The following is a 20,940-nucleotide window of genomic DNA, read 5'->3' on the forward strand; positions in this document are numbered from 1 at the left end:
ACATCATCCTCTTTATGCATGTTGTCTTACCCCAAGCTGTATAGGCTTGAAAGCCTACTACCAATTAAGCATATTAGGTGATGTGCATCTCTGTAATGAGAAGGGGTGTGGTCTAATGACATCAACACCCTATATTAGGTGTGCATAATTATTAGGCAACTTCCTTTCCTTTGGCAAAATGGGTCAAAAGAAGGACTTGACAGGCTCAGAAAAGTCAAAAATAGTGAGATATCTTGCAGAGGGATGCAGCACTCTTAAAATTGCAAAGCTTCTGAAGCGTGATCATCGAACAATCAAGCGTTTCATTCAAAATAGTCAACAGGGTCGCAAGAAGCGTGTGGAAAAACCAAGGCGCAAAATAACTGCCCATGAACTGAGAAAAGTCAAGCGTGCAGCTGCCAAGATGCCACTTGCCACCAGTTTGGCCATATTTCAGAGCTGCAACATCACTGAAGTGCCCAAAAGCACAAGGTGTGCAATACTCAGAGACATGGCCAAGGTAAGAAAGGCTGAAAGACGACCACCACTGAACAAGACACACAAGCTGAAACGTCAAGACTGGGCCAAGAAATATCTCAAGACTGATTTTATGGACTGATGAAATGAGAGTGAGTCTTGATGGGCCAGATGGATGGGCCCGTGGCTGGATTGGTAAAGGGCAGAGAGCTCCAGTCCGACTCAGGCGCCAGCAAGGTGGAGGTGGAGTACTGGTTTGGGCTGGTATCATCAAAGATGAGCTTGTGGGGCCTTTTCGGGTTGAGGATGGAGTCAAGCTCAACTCCCAGTCCTACTGCCAGTTTCTGGAAGACACCTTCTTCAAGCAGTGGTACAGGAAGAAGTCTGCATCCTTCAAGAAAAACATGATTTTCATGCAGGACAATGCTCCATCACACGCGTCCAAGTACTCCACAGTGTGGCTGGCAAGAAAGGTTATAAAAGAAGAAAATCTAATGACATGGCCTCCTTGTTCACCTGATCTGAACCCCATTGAGAACCTGTGGTCCATCATCAAATGTAAGATTTACAAGGAGGGAAAACAGTACACCTCTCTGAACAGTGTCTGGGAGGCTGTGGTTGCTGCTGCACGCAATGTTGATGGTGAACAGATCAAAACACTGACAGAATCCATGGATTGCAGGCTTTTGAGTGTCCTTGCAAAGAAAGGTGGCTATATTGGTCACTGATTTGTTTTTGTTTTGTTTTTGAATGTCAGAAATGTATATTTGTGAATGTTGAGATGTTATATTGGTTTCACTGGTAAACATAAATAATTGAAATGGGTATATATTTGTTTTTTGTTAAGTTGCCTAATAATTATGCACAGTAATAGTCACCTGCACACACAGATATCCCCCTAAAATAGCTAAAAATAAAAACAAACTAAAAACTACTTCCAAAAATATTCAGCTTTGATATTAATGAGTTTTTTGGGTTCATTGAGAACATGGTTGTTGTTCAATAATAAAATTAATCCTCAAAAATACAACTTGCCTAATAATTCTGCACTCCCTGTATATATATTATGATGTCACGATTGCAACAGGTCAGGTTGTGGAATTTCTTCCTTTCTAGATACTTTTCTGTGATGGCAAACTCAAGAAAACTCTCGACTGTGATGTGGAAGCCTCTAGGCGCCACAATTCATGCATGAAGTGGCAGACCACATAAAGTTACACAGTCTTAGAGAGCAAAGGCGCATAGTGCATTAAAGTCACCAACGCCCTGCTGATTCAATAGTTGGCAAGTCCCAAACCTCTGGCATTATCAGCACAAAAACTGTGGCCAGGAGCTTCATGGCCGATCAGCTGCATGCAAGCCTTACATCACCAAGCATTGGATACAGTAGTGTAAAGCACGTGGACTCTGGAGAAGTGGAAACGTGTTCTGTACAGTGATGAATCACACTTCTGTATCTGGCAGTCTGAGGACAATGTCACCTGGCTGACTGAATTGTGCCAATGGTAAAACTTGGTGGAGGGTAGATACGGCTATGGGGTTGTTATTCAGGGGCTGGCCTAGGCCACCTAGTTTCAGTGAAGGGAAGTCTTAAAGGAGTATTCCCATCTCATTGATCCTATTTTAATTTGTTATAGAAGTGCCTGTGAGCATTTTTGTAATTATGTTCCTTTAGCAAATCCCTACCTATCTTGGAAAAAATCTTTCAATCCTACCCCACTGTTGTTTTCTCGTATCCACTAGATTCGGCCACCGCTTGTGTGCCGCATCAGTGGGCTGTGCCTTCGTAGAACACATTTTCTTCCCCAGGCCCGGCCGCAAATTGCTGTCTTGAACGCGGCACGCTGCCGCGCATGCGACATGGTGACTTCTTCCTGGGCAGTATAGTACAGAGACACGAAAGCGCACTCCGCCGTGCACGAGCAATGGTGACTTCTTCCTGGCCGAGTATAATACAGAGACGCACATGCTCTGTATGCAGCGCAGTGCTGTACTATTACTCGGCCAGGAAGAACCCACCATTGCACGTGCGGGCGGCGTGCTCGTTCGCGGCTCTGTACTATACTGGCCAGGAAGAAGTCACCATGGCACATGCGCGGCGCCATGCACGTTCAAGACAGCGATGAACGGCCCGGCCGGGACAAGCCTTCAATCAAGCTCACTAAGCCCGCCCAGCCTCACAAGCCGGAAACCAGGAAGTGAACAGCGCAGCTCGCAGCAGGTGAGTATGAAATTGCTAGATAGGACAACCCCTTTAATGCTTCAGCATATTTAAACATTTTGGACAGTTGTATGCTTTCAACTTTATGCGAACAGTTCTAGCATGACTGCGCCCCAGGCCATAAAGTCATGGTTGGGTTTGTTTGGTGTTGAAGGACTTGATTGGCCTCCGCTGAGCCCTGATCCCAACCCCACCTTTGGGATAAGCTGGAACGGAGACTGCGAGTGAGGCCCTCTCAACCAACATCAATGTCTGCATAAGTGTCCAAAAGTTAGACACCCTCCAAAATCTTGTGTTTGTGTGTGTGGAGGAAGGGGGGGTCCATATTAATGCATATGGATTTAGAAGAGGTATATCAACCTATCATATTATGCACCTACCTTATAACAGTCGCCTTTCAGATTGTCTAGCACATCACCACATGTTTTTCGCATATGTTGTCTACATCCATCGATCACCATTTGGTCTATGTTTGAAGCATGTTAAGGTGAGATTATTTGTTTGTGACAATATAATGGGTCTTGCTGACAGTTCTGACAAAAGCGATGTCATTTATTTCCTGATTCACAGTTACAGCTGAGCATGGAAATTAAATGTGAGCTGAATGACAAAGAACAACAGCTTTACCGACTCCATCACTCAATCTGTCAACCATTACTCTCATTCCCTCTAGATGTTTGCAGTGAAACATCAGAACATCCTTTCTGGTAAAATAATTCACCAGTGCTAGATATATAGGCATCCCATAGTCAATGGCCTACACTGATTTGTTTTCTCAATGGAATTTTCTATTTTCTAAACTATTCAGAAGATTTTAAAGGGGTTGTGTCAAAAACATATTCTACATTTTTCAAACCAGCACCTGGATCTGAATACTTTTGTAATTGTATGTGATTCAAAATTCTGTATAGTCAGAGAGCTGCAGTAAACGATTATTTTAGTAATTGAGTATTCTATCGATTATTTTTAATTAATCGAGTAATCTAATAAGAAAAAATAAATTAATAGACTGTTTTGCTTTATAAAAACTCATAAGACCCCCTGCCATTAGTCCCCAACACCCTTCGTTCCCCACTGTGCGATCAGCCCAAGTGCATCAGTTCCCCCCAGTGCCATCATCTCCGTTCCTCCCAGTGCCATCAGCTCCACTATCCCCCAGTGCCATCAGCTCCCACCCTTGCCATCAGGTCCGTTCCCCCAGTACCATAAGCTCTCCCCCACCCCAGTGCCATTATCTTTTCCCCACCCCAGTGCCATCATCTCCACTCCCCCAGTGCCATCAGCTCTCTCCCACCAAGTGCCATCAGCTCTCCCCCATCCCAGTGCCTTTAGCTCTCCCCACCCAGTGCCATCAGCTCTCCCCCACCCCAGTGCCATCAGCTCTCCCCCACCCCAGTGCCATCAGCTCCACTCCCCAGTGCCATCAGCTCTCCCCCACCCCAGTGCCATCAGCTCTCCCCCACTCCAGTGCCATCAGCTCTACTCCCCCAGTGCCATCATCTCTCCCCCCTTGTGCCATCAGCTCAACTCCCCAGTGCCATCAGCTCTCTCCGACCCCAGTGCCATCAGCTCTCCCCCACTCCAGTGCCATCAGCTCTACTCCCCCAGTGCCATCATCTCTCCCCCCTTGTGCCATCAGCTCTCCCCCCTTGTGCCATCAGCTCTGCCCCCTTGTGCCATCAGCTCTGCCCCCTTGTGCCATCAGCTCTCCCCCCTTGTGCCATCAGCTTTACTCCCCCAGTGCCATCATCTCTCCCCCCTTGTGTCATCATCTCTCCCCCCATTGTGCCATCAGCTTTACCCCCCAGTGCCATCATCTCTCCCCCCTTGTGCCATCATCTCTCCCCCACTGTGCCATCATTTCTCACCCACTGTGCCATCAGCTCTTCCCCCATTGTGCCATCAGCTCTCCCCCCATTGTGCCATCAGCTCTCCCCCCATTATGCCATCAGCTCTCCCCCCATTGTGCCATCAGCTCTCCCCCCTTGTGCCATAGTCTCTGCTGCCGTGCTCCTCCATTGGTTACTATGACGATGTGCACTCCGGGCGCCCGGCCTTAGTAGTTCCCCCACCCCCTCGGTTTCACCAACTTAACATTCCAGCAGGGGCGCTGCCGACACTCCATCGTTCCGCGCTGCTCTGTGCCTGACGTTACACAGCGCATCAGGTCACGGCGTGCGTACGTCAGGAAGTCAGTGCAGCGCGGGACCATGGACATGCTGTGAAGTGTCCAGAGGGCCCGGAGACCACGAAGCGGGAGTAATAGCAAACACTTCACTCCCACTCCGTGGTTACATGACACAAACAAATCTTCGATGCAAAAAATTAGCATCAAGGATTTTTTTGTGTCGAATTATTAGATTTAATCGAGTAATCGTTATAGCCCTAGTGCTCAGTTTAAATCTTCAACTGCTACCAGCCATGTGTTCTGTTAGAATCTGTGGCAGTTACAGGGAGAGAGCTGCAGTACAAAGGACATGCCCCCTGAGCTGCCAGGCTGAAGAGAAACTAGCACTGCAATTGGCGCAGTGAATGTGGAGATCTCTTGACCCATGTGAGGGACACGGCTGGTTCTAGCTTCGTTAGGGCTCAGGCACACAAACATATTTTTTGTTAGTGTCCGTTCCGTTTTTTTTGTGGCCCGTATGCGGAACCATTCACTTCAATGGGTCTGCCAAAAAAATGGAAATTACTCCTTGTGCATTCCATTTCCATATGTCCGCATGGCTGTTCCAAAAAAAAGATAGAACATATACTATTCTTGTCTGTTTTGCGGACAAGGATAGTCATTGTTACAATGGATCTGTAAAAAAACGGATGCAATAATGATGTCACACAGACATCATCTCTATTTTTTGCAGATCCGTGTTTTGTGGACCGCAAAATACATACAGTCGTGTGCATGAGTGCTCAGAAAGAGACTGTCATGTACTATATGATGTTGGATTTTCATTTTTCACATCAATCATGGCACATATCCCTTAAAGTTTGCAGCGTTATCAATTTCTGTTGTGGATTTTAACCTTGGAATTCACAGTTTTATGTATGAGTTGAAAAAATAGTTATTACTTTACATTCCCCATATGTCTACTTCATGTTAGGATCATTTTGGGAATGAGATTTTATTTTTGGGGGACGTTACAAGGCTTAGAAGTTTAGAAGCAAATCTTGAAATTTCTCAGATATTTTCAAAAACCAACTTTTTAAAGACCAGTTCAGGTCTGAAGTCACTTTGTGAGGCTTACATATTAGAAACCACCCAAAAATTACCCCATTCTAGAAACTACACCTCTCAAGGTATTCAAAACTGATTTTACAAACTCTGTTAACCCCCACAAGAATTTATGACAAATAGAGATACAATTTCAAAATTTAACTTTTTTGGCAGATTTTCCATTTTAATATTTTTTTTCCAGTTACAAAGCAAGGGTTAACAGCCAAACAAAACTCAATATTTATGGCTCTGATTCTGTAGTTTACAGAAACACCCCATATGTTGTTGTAAACTGCTGTACGGGCACACGGCAGGGCGCAGAAGGAAAGGAAAGTCATACGGTTTTTGGAAGGCAGATTTTGCTGGACTGGTTTTTTTGACACAATGTCCCATTTGAAGCCCCCCTGATGCACCCCTAGAGTAGAAACTCCAAAAAAGTGACCCCATTTTAGAAACTACGGGATAGGGTGGCAGTTTTGTTGGTACTATTTTAGGGTACATATGATTTTTGGTTGCTCTATATTACACTTTTTGTGAAGCAAGGTAACAAGAAATAGCTGTTTTGGCACCATTGTCACGGACGTGGCGATACCTAATATGTATACAATTTTTTTATTTGTGTAAGTTTTACACAACGATTTAATTTTTGAAACAAAAAAAAATCATGTTTTAGTGTCTCCGTAGTCTGAGAGCCATAGTTTTTTCAGTTTTTGGGCGATTATCTTGGGTAGGGTATGATTTTGGCGGGATGAGATGACGGTTTGATTGGTACTATTTTGGGGTGCATATGACTTTTTGATCGCTTGCTATTACACTTTTTGTGATGTAATGTGACAAAAAATTGCTTTTTTTACACCGTTTTTATTTTTTTACGGTGTTCACCTGAGGGGTTAGTTCATGTGATATTTTTATAGAGCAGGTTATTACGGACGCGGCGATACCTAATATGTATACTTTTTTAAATTTACTTACGTTTTACACAATAGCAGCTTTTTTAAAACAAAAAAATATATGTTTTAGTGTCTCCATATTCTGAGCCATAGTTTTTTTTATTTTCTGGGCGATTGTCTTAGGTAGGGGCTCATTGAGGTGACGGTTACATTGGTACTATTTTGGTGGGCATACGGCTTTTTGATCGCTTGCTGTTGTACTTTTTGTGATGTAAGGTGACAAAAAAATTGTTTATTTAGCAGTTTTTATTTTTTACGGTGTTCATCTGAGGGTTTAGGTCATGTGATATCTTTATAGAGTCGGTCGATACGAACGTGGCGATACCTAATTTTTTTTTACTTTATTTGGGGAAAATGAAGTTTTTGTTTATTTTTACTTTATTTTTTTAACTTTATTTTTTGTCCCACTTTGGGACTTCAACTTTTGGGGGTCTAATCCCCTTTACAATGCATTCCAATACTTCTGTGTTGGAATGCATTAGCTGTATGAGGAATACAGTGTGTATTACTCATACAGCTTCTGGCCTGTGAGATCCAGGGGGCTGGATCCCACAGGCTCGTCACCAGAAGGCAGCGCAGATGCCTAAGGAAGGCATCGCGCTGCCTTCCATGCCATCGGGTCCCCTACAGCCGCACGGGGACCCGATGGCACCGCCGCCCGCCGAAACATGTAAAAGCCGCAAACTGCGGGTCTGAAACCGCATTGTTCCCGGCTGCCTGCTCAATGATTTGAGCAGGCACCTTGTTCCGATCACCGCCCGCCGGGCGGCGGTGATCGGAACTACACATGACGTACCGGTACGCCATGTGTCCTTAAGTACCGGGACATCATGCCGTACCGGTACGTCGTGTGTCCGGAACAGGTTAAATGGGTCCGCAAGAAAAAAAAGAAGATACTCCGTGTACATTCTGTTTCCATATGTCCGTATGTTCGTTCCGCAAAAAAATAGAATAGAATGTCCTATTATTGTCTGCATTACGGACAAGGATAGTACTGTTCTATTAGGGGCCAGCTGTTCTGTTCCGCAAAATACGGAATGCACACGGATGTCATTTGTATTTTTTTGCAGATCCGTTTTTTGTGGACCGCAAACTACATATGTTCGTGCCATTTAGCTAGTAGCAACTAACATACTAATGACTCTATTGTATTCAAGAGGGGAACACTCCACCTGCTTCTCCCAGCAGTATTAATGGCTCCTGTAAATACAGCATATGCAGACGCTCAGAAGCCATTAATCACTAGGGACAGTGACAATGAAAGGTAGGGGGAGCATTTTCATTTTGAGCACCACGGTCTCATAGCTATGTATGATAATATTTTTGTACTATCTGGCGTGTCTCCATTAAACAGAGCAACACACTATAATGCCAGATCTGCTTTAGAGGGATATTCTAATCTGAAACATTTATGGTATATCCATAGGTTATGCCTAATATGTCTGAAAGTCCTGCCTGTAGGGGTGGTCAGAAGTTTCCATAGCTCCTATACAAGTGAATGAGAGTTATAGAAACATAGTGTAACACAATGAGCTGCACTAGTTTACGCATGGTGTTAAGAGCGTAGCTCCTGGCACTGTTTCTGTTTCTATTCAATTGTATGGGAGTTATAGAAACAGCGTAGAACAGCTCGGTCGGCCACCTCTGGCCTCTGTATTTAGATGGGAGAAGACCGAGGAGGGCACTCTGAGATAGGAATATCCCCTTAAAGGGGTTGTCCGGGTTCGGAGCTGAACCCGGACATAACCTCTTTTTCACCCAGGCAGCCCCCTGTTATTTCATGCCCCGATGCTCTCCCTTGCCATGTGCTGTATCGTGCAGGGCAAGGGCTTTTTTGTTTACATTTCAAATAAAACAGGCTAGGACAGCGCTAAGCCCGCCCATCAGTGCCGCTAACATCACCAGGCTCACTGCTAGGTGGACAACCCCTTTAAGTTCATCTGTTTGTGTTCTAGACTTCTGGAACTATTTTAACTATCTTTTCAAACAGTAAGCCCACAAATTCTACAAAAATAGTTTTAATAATGTATAAAAATATTCCAAATGTTCAGAGACAGGCTGGCTTACAAGCCTTACAAGCCTAACCACGGCCATTTTTAGGCTTGAAAGCCAGCCTGCCTTGAAAATTGCCTGAAGTTGTCTTCAGTAGCAGCGCTGCTACCAGTCCCCGTACTGAAGGGACAGCGAGCCACAGCAGACACAACTCTGACATCTTGGGCTACAGACTGTTGCATCCTGGGCTACTGCATGATGCTCTCTTATTTTTCCCTTTCATGACTGTGCCGTCCAGTGGATGAATCACACAGGTGCCCTGCAAGTTACCAGCGAGAACTGTGCGAATCAAATGATTATTCTCAAAAATGAATAACAAGGCTTTGCAATCACTGACAGAAAGCAGAGATCTTGAAAACCAGAACAAATGATGTTCATCACTTGTTCCTACACAATGAATAGGCTTTATCTATGGACACCAGAAACTGCAGGCAACACATTTGGGATGGGAGCTTTAATTATACACATCATGCAATGGACTGAATATCAAAAAGTATAAAAGATACTGCACACTAATATAACTCCTGTGAAATCTAGTAGACGTGAGGCTTTCCATTTCACAAACGTAAAGGCCCGTTTTACTATGGTGCATCCACTTATTACCATGTACAGTAACTGAACCTGACAGCTATTACCGCATGTTACATTCCAGTGATGGAGGAAGCCACACATATTATGTGATTATGGGGAAGGGTTTAGCACTTCTGGATTCTTGCAGCTAGTACTCACAGACCCGGACAGAAGTCAAATCCATTTCCACAGCTTTACGGAAAATTAGGACTTGGCAATGCTACTCAAGCAAAGCCTGCAGGCAGTTTCTTCAAAGCTACGGTAAAGGACGTATTATAGAGGACTATAAGGATTAATTCCTGTACTAAATTTCCTCTATTCCTATATATTTCCTCTTTACTCAGTGACCTAGGCCTGTACGTAACACTTCACAACCACATGTACTGATTAAAGTGAAACATTGGCTGGCTTATATATTTTCCTGAGGACCTATCCTCTCTAGAGGTGATCAGTATCTGATCGGTAGGGGTTCGACACCCCCCCTTCCCCACTGATGAGCTGTTTAAGTAGGCACTGGTGCTCACAATAGCGACATGGCCTTCTCCCTGCTTACCAAGCACAGAGCTTGATGAAGATGGCAGCCCGCCACTGAAACGCGTAGCTAGCCTTTTATTTATAGTGTTTTATGTATGTTTTTAATAAATAATTTTATAGATAGCAGAGCAGCGCGCTTTTGTTTTTCTTTTTCTGCTCCTTGTTGAGCTAATATGTTCCTATGTGTATTCTGGACTCCATCTGGAGGATCCCGGTGAACAAGCGCAGCAGCCTGACCTAAACTCTCTACAGGAGAGTCCACTCCATTTCCTAGTGTTTGCACAACATTATTCGGTAAGGTATTCTCACCATGAGTCCTTATCTGGGACACCCTAAGGTATTTCACAAGGGAGCGCCCCCTATTGTTTTTGATTTTCCATTTGATAGTGGCTGTACTTAGTATAACAGCTCACCCCTATTCACTTCAATGGGGCTGAGCTACACCTAGTTAATGTTACCACTTTACGGGATGTCATATGGCCTAGGGAAAGCTGTGAGAAGGCTGTTGTGCTACTGCGAGCGCCAGTGCCTTCTTAAATAGCTAATTGATGGGGTTCCTGGGTGTCGGACCCCCACCGGTCAGCTACTGATGATCTATCCAGAGAGGTTATTAGTAAAAAAATATCTTGGAAAACCCCTTTAACAAGCCAGAGATGGTAATACCTTCTTCGCTCTGGTCCCCGTAATGTAGCTTTTCAATGTGCTGTATACACTTAAGGCATGCTCACAGACATGTAAATCCAAGTCACATAAGCCTAGCCCTGGGAACGGCCAAACCCAGCCTGGAACACCGCCTTACACAAGCCCAATCCATTTTAGGACCAGGACAGCCCAAATATCCTGCAACTGTCTTTGAACATTAGGGAAAGTCTACGCAAATGCCAGACTGTTGGCAACTATGACTATAGGTCCTTAACTATAGGCAATAACTACTTTTGCATGTTACTCAACTGCACAGCTGAAATTGTGAAAATGACACCTTGCGCTGTGAGGAAGAAGCCCAAATGTTGCAGAAATTACTAGCATGATGTGCCGTTTCCTGGGGGCCAACAGAACAGGGAGTCTGTGAGGTACAGCCTCAGCCAATAGCTGCAGTGCACTGAGTGATGTCAGAGAAAGGGATGCTATTCCTAGGGGACACCATACAAGTGCCCTGAAACTGCCACAAGACAGAAAAGGATATCTCCACCATAGTAACCATCTTTGGTTTCAGTTTGACGAGTTCATACAGTATGCCGCCATCACCTCCTCCAAGAATTAATACTTCTTTCCCACAGTAGTCCTCCTTGCCACTGCCCATTATGGCATGGGTGTACGCTAGATCACTTTCTGCTAAGTCTGTAAAAATAAAAATATTTCACACCGTGAAAAAAGGCAAATATAAAAATGTATTAGAAATACATCTATTCCCCAACCCATGGCCCATGTGCGATGATGTAACAGAAGTACCGCCTAGGAATCTGATGAAAAAAAACTATAATATTCCACATTTTCTCATATATTCCACATATTTTCATTTTAACACTTCAAGTCTACGGACACCATTGAAATGGAGAAGCTGACTTTTCTATGTGTTAGTGGTTATGTAGTTAAATAGCTGCACTGAATTCTAGGCTCAAATCTTGATTCATGCATTCATTTTCAGATCCCCTTATAGGCAATATACAACCTGCTTTTAGTTTTAGATTTTTCTCATGTCCCTCCCAGTCATACATGCTAGATGCGAGTTTAGTGTGTCCAGAATGCTGCTGCCTTCACTAATTTGTGAGGGATTTATTTTCCTTTGTGATGGTAGATACAGATGCTGAGGAGTGTATACCTGTTGCACCCTCCCCCTGTGCTTTCCTCCCTATCTTCAATGTGATACAATGCAGTCTGTGTGAGACCGATCATCCCTGAGTCTTGGATGCTTTCCAGCATCATGTAGATAGAAGAAAACAGCGGCACTCACCAATATTCTTTCTGCAGTGGATGCGGGTACAGCACAGCAAAAGGCAACAGACGTTTTGAGCTTCCTCCGGCCTGAGGAAGTGCGAAACGGCTTTGGTAGTGCCCTCTGCTGTTTGTCCCTCTGGTGCACCTTCTCATGCATTCAGAATTGAACTAACATGCTCAGTAGCTTCCCTTCCCCCATTCCCTCCCCTCAGTGCTGACGTAGTGACCTCATAGTGATGCAGGTGAAGTAGTCCAGAAAACTTTCATTCATCCATCCCTACTTCTAAATTCGTAGAAATAGATAATTATATATCTCTCTAGACAGTGGAGAAGAAAAATGTGGAGACATTACATATCATATGTATCTCTGAGGCTATATGTGAAGGGCTATGGTCTATGAAGGGGAAGGAGGAGTTAACACAATCTAATTGCAAAGCATCCTGGGAGACGCGGGTGCTTGATGAGCTGCTGCCCACCCATAGAAAGAAAAGAAAGTCCTCCAGATATGTGAGTAAAAGATTGTACCACCCTTAATATAGGCCTTACACAGTTGTATAATCACATACTGCAGATCTGTTGCAATGACTTCTGTGACTATGCATGCTGCAGATTTAAAAAAAACATGCCGAAATACAGAACAGATTTCCAGTTGTGTCTACTTTACCCTCAAGCATTCACTTTCCTTTAAAAGAAAACAACCCCTTTACAACATTTCACAATTGAAAACTACATAAAAAGTTGAGCAAATTTGTGTTATCAGTAAATGCACCTTCGCTTTGTGAGTAAAGCAATGTTTTTGCAGAGACAGTCAACATTTTAAATAGACTGTAAAATGTTCTACGTATGCTGTACATTTGTCAGGTGTTTGATTCATTCTTCTAATGTACTAAACATCACTTATAAAGTGTACCAATAGAAATAAGTCAAAGCAACTGGACATATCAAATTCTTTGCTCAAGACTTGTGCACTGGAAAACACAAAACCACAGTTACACCAGTGTACATCTCTTCTGTGTCCTGCAAACAACTGCAGTCAGGACTCACATATTAAGGACAATGGATATAGTTTGATGACAGAGAGGTTCACATCTTAGAAACAGAGGTAGACTAGTCTGCCGATTACAGAGCTGTTCTAACACCTCACCTGAGGCAGTTTAATTATTCTTAATAGATATAGTCATGCAATGCAATTAACATCGTACCTCTATAAGGTCTTTGACCTCATGTTGATTATGATAAAAGATTATGCTGACTGAAGCATGAGTCACCAGTATTTGTTGCCAGAGATTCTTTGTACAAGTTATTCTAATTAAGAAATCCAGTTGAATGACAAGTGAAATGTCTTCAAAAGAAAAAAAATACAAGTCCAATTGCTTTGACTTATTTCTACGAATATACCATGGTCTGGATGAATGAGAATCTTCACAAATATCACTTGTAAAAGAGACAAAATAAAACAGCATCACTTACTAACATCTCCATTCAGGATGAGAATATTTCCAAACTGCTTAGAGTGGAGAATTTTGATGTTCTGATAAGATGAGTCTTTACTGTAAACTATTTCATCTATGTCGTACTCTACTAAACGCCCGTCAGCCGTGGGCCAGTATCTGTCAACCTTTGCTCCTCGAACGATGGCCGGCAATCTAAGGTGGAAAAGGAAATGGAGCAATGAACAATATAATGCAACAACCAAATAATAGGCACATAAAGAAGCTAACCTTCATACATACCACTTTTTTTTTACAAATAAGACACAATGAACTATAGGACGCACTATATTCCAAACCAATTAAAACTTCCATGGTGGTGTAAGGTAGTGAAGGGTTTAATCTCACAAATCTAAGGTAGAAAATGGGGTTCGTGTGTTATTCTGTGGTCTAGAATTAACATGGGGGTTATTACTTCGTAGTCTAGAACATATGAGGGTGCTAATATTTTTCCCCCAATTATCTATGGTCTATAAATATTGACCAATTTTTTTTTTTAAATCAGATAATTTTTATTTGATTTTCATAAAAACAAAATATTATTACAGTAACTACCCCTTACACCCACCCACCCCCCTCTTCCCACCCACCCCTTCTTCAGTCCTGCGACCAAGTAAAGTCCAGAGTCATTTCCGTGATAGTCTTTGTAACACCATACACCATTAACATACTCTCTCCCATATATCTTCCGTGACCGCCATTCCATCCCTTGTCTTCAACAGCTCACATATTCATCTTTCATCCATCCAACATATAAATGGTCACCATTCTTCCCAACAGGCAAGAAATAAAATAAAATAATCCAGCATACAATATTTTGGACATTTTCCACCCAATATACTATTAATTAATGTTGTAATATCTCAACCACGAGAACCATACTATTTCAAATTTTTTGACCGCTCCTCTCTTCTGATAGACATACCTTTCCAACTTTACCAAGATGTGAACCCTGTCTATTAGCTCTTTCAATGTAGGTGCTTCTGGATCTATCCAATGTTGTGCAATACTTTTCCTGGCTTGATATAAAACACGCATAATGGCCGTTTTCTTTTTTGCCATTCCTGGCTGAACTTTAACACATCCTAAAACACACACTAGTGGTGCAACCTCTATGTTAGTTTGGAACACAACATTTATCAAGTTCACAACATCCATCCAGTATCTCCTAAGCTTTGGACAATTCCACATCAGATGGATTAGATCAGCGTTATGCCTATTACACCTCGGGCAACAGTCATCTGCTCTATATCCCATCTTTTTCAACAAAACCGGGGTTCTGTATACCCTGTGCATCAGGTACAGTTGTGATACCCGTTGTGCTTCACTCACTGCTATGGTTTGAAAATTCTTCATTACTTCCTCCCATAAGTCCTCAGTTAGATCTCCAATGTCAGACTTCCATTTCCCATATAATCCTAACGGCCTATTTTTATACTGCACTTCCATCAGGGTCATGTAATGAAGAGATATTACCCCATTTGTGCTCCCCTGCGTTGTGGTGAGGTCTATAATACTATGCTTCGGTGCCTGAACAATGTTTTCATGTTTTATTTGCGATCGTATAGCATGTCTGAGCTGAAGATAAAGATAAAAAGAGTTATGTGGTATATTAAATTCTTGTTTTAGTTGTGCAAATTCTTTTAGATTGTTATTAGAGAATAACTGAACCATTCTATTAAGACCATACCTCTCCCACCCCTTTGTTTCTGACACTTTACCTACTTCTTTATACATATAGTTCGGCCATATTGGTGTATATTTTGTATATCCTGATATTTTAGCCATAGACCTGGCTTTCCACCATATTTTGTGTATCACTCTCAATATCTGATATTGCGCACCTCTATCATAAAAAGTACCCTCTTCCAAGGCTGATAGCAAACATTTTTTCCCTATAAGGTGTTTCACTATTTTTCCCGTCTTGTTTAGGTTTTCACTGTCTCCCCAACCCCTGATATGCTGCAGTTGGGCTGCGACATAATACACCCAAGGGTCTGGTATAGCTAGTCCCCCATGCGTTTTAGGCCTCTGTAATGTACTTAGTTTTATGCGAGGAACACCTCGTTTCCATATAAGATCCCTAAAAATTGTATTAACCTTGTGGAAAAAACGGATTGGAATCCATATTGGAGCATTATGGACGAGATATAACAGTTGGGGCATAAGAATCATTTTTATAAGGTTGGCTCTGCCAATCAACGTAAGGGGTAACTTAGTCCATGCTTGCATTTTACTCCTGAACTTTTCAAGTAGGGGTACTAGATTCAGATCACTATATTCTCGAGTATCAGTAGATATTTTCACCCCCAAGTACGTAAAGGATGTAACAACTTTGAGATCTGATGACACTAGCAAAGACGGATTCACTGTTTTAGATAAAGGCATTACAGTAGATTTTGACCAATTTATGGTCAATCCAGATAGTTGGCCAAAGTCATTTATAATCTTAATAGCTTCCGAAAGGGATGTTTCCCAATCTTCCAAAAATAACAACAAGTCGTCTGCATATAATGCGACTTTTTCTATAAGATTCCCATATTGAAAACCTTTTACTAGACCTGCACTTCTAAGGGCTTCAGCTAGCGGCTCTATCGCCACCGCAAACAATAGTGGTGACAGAGGGCACCCCTGCCTAGTCCCCCTATAAATATTGAATGGGTCTGATAAATTACCATTTACTCTTACGGACGCTCTAGGACTAGCATATAATAACTGTATCCATTTTATGAACTCTGGGCCAAAGCCCATCTTCTGGAGTACGGACCACAAATACCGCCATTCCACACTGTCAAATGCTTTGGCCGCATCAAGAGATGCGACCGCCGCATTCGAGGTGTGAACATGACCTGCCTGAATATTTAAAAACAGACGCCTAATATTCACCGCTGTGGACATATTTGGCATAAAGCCAGCTTGGTCGGTATGTATGAGAGATGTAATTACTGTATTTAAGCGATTCGCCAGCACTTTTGCCAAGATCTTCACATCCACTGGAAGCAAAGATATAGGTCTATAAGAATCAGCTTCTAGAACGTCTTTACCTGGTTTTGGTAACACCACAATTATGGCCTCATTCATAGACAGCGGTAAACTACCCAAACCCTTAGCTTCTTCACACACCTCCAACAACTGAGGCAAAAGTGTTGAAGCATAAGACTTGTATATTTCCACCGGTAACCCATCTTTGCCGGGAGCTTTATTATTGGCCATATCACAGAGGGCTAACTCCATTTCTTTTAATGTTATAGGCCCCTCAAGCATATTCCTCTGATCCTCAGAGAGGACATTTAAATGTACCGGATGTAGGAAGCCCTGCAAATCCTCATCCGTTGCACGCATCTTAGTCTCATATAAAGAAGAATAAAATGTGTGCATGATTTTCAGTATATGCTCTGATGATGTGTGTATGTTCCCCTCCCTATCCCTAAGAGCCGCTATGTATGCTGTTTGTTGTTGGGCTTTAGAGATTAATGCTAACATCCTACCTGCCTTCTCTCCTTCTTCATAATGGGATTGTTTTGAGAAGAACCTTTTATTTTGTGCAGTTTGTAGTAGATTGTCGTTCAGTTTTTGTTGTGCCTCCCGCCATCTCTTTTCCATTGTTACGTCCGGTGAAACAATGTACTCCGCTTCTGTTGTTTCCACCTCAGCCATTAGTCTACGTACATTAAACCTGGATTCATTTTTCTTTTTATTTATGTCAGCTATTAATAACCCCCTTAAGAAAGCTTTCATTGTATCCCATACTATCATTTTGGGGGCTGATGGATTATTAAGTGTGAAAAATTCCTTCAATTTCTCCCCTATTCCACCAATATCTGGAAGTATATGCAGCCAGTATGGATTGAATTTCCATACCTTAATGCCTTTATATTGGGAAGAAAGAAAGTCAGTCGTTGCCATCACTGGGGAATGATCTGAGATCCTTCGTGGGAGATATTCCACCTTTTGGACATATTGTCCCATGCTCTCATTACCCAATATCATATCTATCCTTGACAAGGAACCATATGTTGTAGAATAGCATGAATATTGTTTTGTTTGTGGATGTTTCATCCTCCAGTAATCCAACAGGGAGACCTCCTGAATTAATTTACCAAACTGAGTGACACCACCCCCCGCAGATTGTGGACCCCCACTCATTCTATCCATATCAGTATGTATTACCGTATTGAAATCTCCTAACATTAAAACCGGGACCTCTGGTAGATCCGTCATAAAACCCAGAGCAGTTCTGAGCACAGTAGGGGAATACGGCGGCGGTATATACATTCCTATTATAACACATCTTGTATTAAATACAGTACAATATAAACATATAAATCTCCCTTCAGTATCTATTTTTTGGGATAGGCATTTAAATGGTATATTCCTGTGTATGAGAACACTCACACCCCTTGCATATGTGGAATAGGTAGCATGAAAACAATGCCCCGCCCAACGGGGACTGAGCAGCGATGTCTGTTCTTTAGACAAATGTGTTTCCTGTAAGCAACAGATCACGGGGTGGCATTGCCTCATGCCATCCAATATTGCCTTTCTCTTGTTATTATCTTTTACCCCTCTGACATTCCAACTAACAAATTTAATTGTTCCTGCCATCCCTACACGTTGCACACATATTTTTCGGGTAGAACCCTATATAAATATAAGACATATCAAGACATTTCTCTGGTGTATGGTATACAAACCAAGCTCTAACATAGTTAGTCTGAACCATCATGGTCGCAGTATCTGAACAAACAACTGGTAACTTCCCCTTTAACAGTTTTGTCTCTAAAAAGACAAGGTTAGTGCTTCAACCTCCTCCACGAGTCCCCACTACAACACCGTTTGATTGGCCCGTGGGATAAAACAGCACCCGCTGCTGAGGCCTAGCACTAGTCAGCACTTTACCCTTAGTAACTGGGTTGGCTAATCCTAAAAACTTATCAACACTTAAATTGTTTATGTAGTATAAATCCCTCCTTTACCTTATAGGTCTACTTGCTCCCTCTGCATTTTCATATATAGTGATATTAATATTAACGGGCTACTGAAACCTGCTAAATACTCTGATGCATATTCCAACCTTATAACAACTGTTATGCAACCATTACAGCATTCATATCCTCCAATCACGCCCATATATACTCATTCTGCCAGATGATAAGCAAAAAGTGCGTCCATACGAGAGCATGTTCTTTATCATCTCGGATAACTTCATCTGTTGTTCTCCGCCAGTTGCCGTTCATGTCGATCCAGCCATCTCAGCGCCTCCTTCGGATCCTCATGAAATGTTGTATTTCCCAGTGCGACAATTCTTAGCTTGGCTGGGTAGATCATGGAATAGGATACATTCAACGCCCTAAGGCGACGTTTAATGTCCAGGAATTTAGCTCTTCTTTTTTGCACTTCCTGAGAGAAATCTGGAAAGAGCGCCACCTTTTGCCCATTAATGGTAAGGTCAGCCACATCTCTGGCTTTTCTCAATAGAATGTCCCGGTCCTTGTAATGTAATATTTTCATCAAGACTGGTCTCGGGGGTGCACCCGGAGGCAACGGGCGAGTTGGAACTCTATGAGCCCTTTCGACCGCAAATAGTGGTGTCAGCGCTGCCTCCCCAAATTTTTCTTTTAACCAGGTTTCAAAAAAGTCTGTAGGATTAGCCCCTTCGGTTTTTTCAGGCACTCCCACCAACCTTATATTGTTACGGCGTGACCGGTTCTCTAGGTCATCTTGTTTAGCCGCAATAATGTCTAGACGTCGCATATATTCTGTAGCATCACGCTTCATGGGTGGTATGGCATCCTCAACTGCTCCCATTCTTTCCTCCAAAGCTGAGGTGCGCTCTGCCAACTTTTTCATGTCATGGCGGACTATAGTGACATCCTCCTTTATAGCACCCACTTGCACAGTGAGAGCATTCAGTGATTTGCCACACTTTGATATAGCATGCATAACATCTTTCAGGGTGGGTTCATCAGAGTCAGAGTCCTGCTCCCCTGTGTCTATGTCATCATCTTCTGACTGCAGGGCATTGTACCTGTTGGATTTAGTACTGTGCTCCCCTGCAGCTGCTTCTTTTTCAGCCACATCATCTGCCAGCAGTTCTTCTGACATTTGTGTCTGCCTTTTATTCATACCCCTGGTGCTCTGTGACATCGGTGTCCTGGCATACTTCTCCAGCCTCACCGCTGTATCTCTCTGCACCTCCCCCAAGCGGCTCTGTCGGCCTGGGGTTGCCGCTCCGCCATCTTGAATATCTCTGTCCCCGCTTTTGGCGTCCTTTTTTATCTTCATGGCCGCGATTTTTCGGCTCTGCTGCACACCGGACAGGTCAGTAACGGCCCAGAAGTAGATTAGGGGTTGTTTGTGAGCTATGTTCGCCCGTTTACAGGATGTATTTGCCGATAATGCAGAGGAGCTCAGCAGCCTTGCGTCTGCTCACATGCCGTGCTTAGCTCCGCCCCAATATTGACCAATTTTAGCAAGAGAATACATTATTCCCAACAACATCCCCATCCTTTGTTCTCACAGGAGATGAGCAGCTGCCAGAAGGGTCTAACAGCGGCTGCTGTGCGCCGCTGTTCTCCTGCTTACCAACGCAGTCCTAGGCACCGTGTTCAGCGGTGATCTGCAGCCTGTGCTTCCCCATTCACCGCTGCAGTCTTGGGCTCTGTCCTTGCAGGTACTGTTTCTTCTGGGATCTGCTCCACAGTTTCCTTTCAGCCCTGGCCACAGCATGCTTGTTACCTGCAGCACTTCCTTAAGGGCCGGCGCGCGTCACGCTTTATGGGTTAGATCATGTGACCTCCCTGACCAATCCTAGCCCTCCTGCACATATATAAGTGGCTCAGCCCCCTTCCCAGATGCCTGAGTGTCAAGGTCCTAGTGTCCTGCAAAGGTTGCTGATATCTCTGCTTGTGTTCCTGGACTCCGCTACCTGCTTGATCCCTGTCTGTTTGACTTGACTCTCCTGTTGCCGAGCCGGACTGCCTGACCTGTGCCGCCTGCCCTGACCTATTGCTTGTTTGACTTCGCATCTGCCTCAACCTTCGGTCCTGCACTGTTGTTCCTGGTTATGACTCGGCCTGCTGACTACGTCTGTACCTCTGGTACCTTGCTCAGTGACACAGTGAGTTCACACCTGCTGGTTCGTGACAGGTCCGACAGCGGCTAATTCTTTTCTCCACGTTAAAATAAACAGCACACTTGGCTGAGAGTGTATGTCTGTGGTAAAGTAATGAGAAGTACAAACCGGATTCCAAAAAAGTTGGGACACTAAACAAATTGTGAATAAAAACTGAATGCAATGATGTGGAGATGGCAAATGTCAATATTTTATTTGTAATAGAACGTAGATGACAGATCAAACGTTTAATCCGAGTAAATGTATAATTTTAAAGGAAAAATACGTTGATTCCAATTTTCACGGTGTCAACAAATCCCAAAAAAGTTGGGACAAGTAGCAATAAGAGGCTGGAAAAAGTAAATTTGAGCAAAACGAAGAGCTGGAAGACCAATTAACACTAA

General features: G+C 43.2%; 1 protein-coding gene across 1 annotated transcript in view; it reads right to left on the reverse strand.

Annotated features, from left to right (window-relative positions):
• Positions 1-20,940, reverse strand: part of SMS (spermine synthase) — a 216,777-nt gene that overhangs the window by 99,796 nt on the left and 96,041 nt on the right. Inside the window, exons 5-7 of the mRNA XM_040423657.1 lie at positions 13,403-13,578; positions 11,181-11,335; positions 3,058-3,147 (exon numbers count right to left, since the gene is read on the reverse strand). Coding sequence (XP_040279591.1) covers positions 3,058-3,147; positions 11,181-11,335; positions 13,403-13,578 — 421 coding nt within the window. The remainder of the gene's footprint in view (positions 1-3,057; positions 3,148-11,180; positions 11,336-13,402; positions 13,579-20,940) is intronic.

Source organism: Bufo bufo, chromosome 3 (genome assembly GCF_905171765.1).
Source record: "Bufo bufo chromosome 3, aBufBuf1.1, whole genome shotgun sequence".
NCBI classification, from domain to species: Eukaryota; Metazoa; Chordata; class Amphibia; order Anura; family Bufonidae; genus Bufo; species Bufo bufo.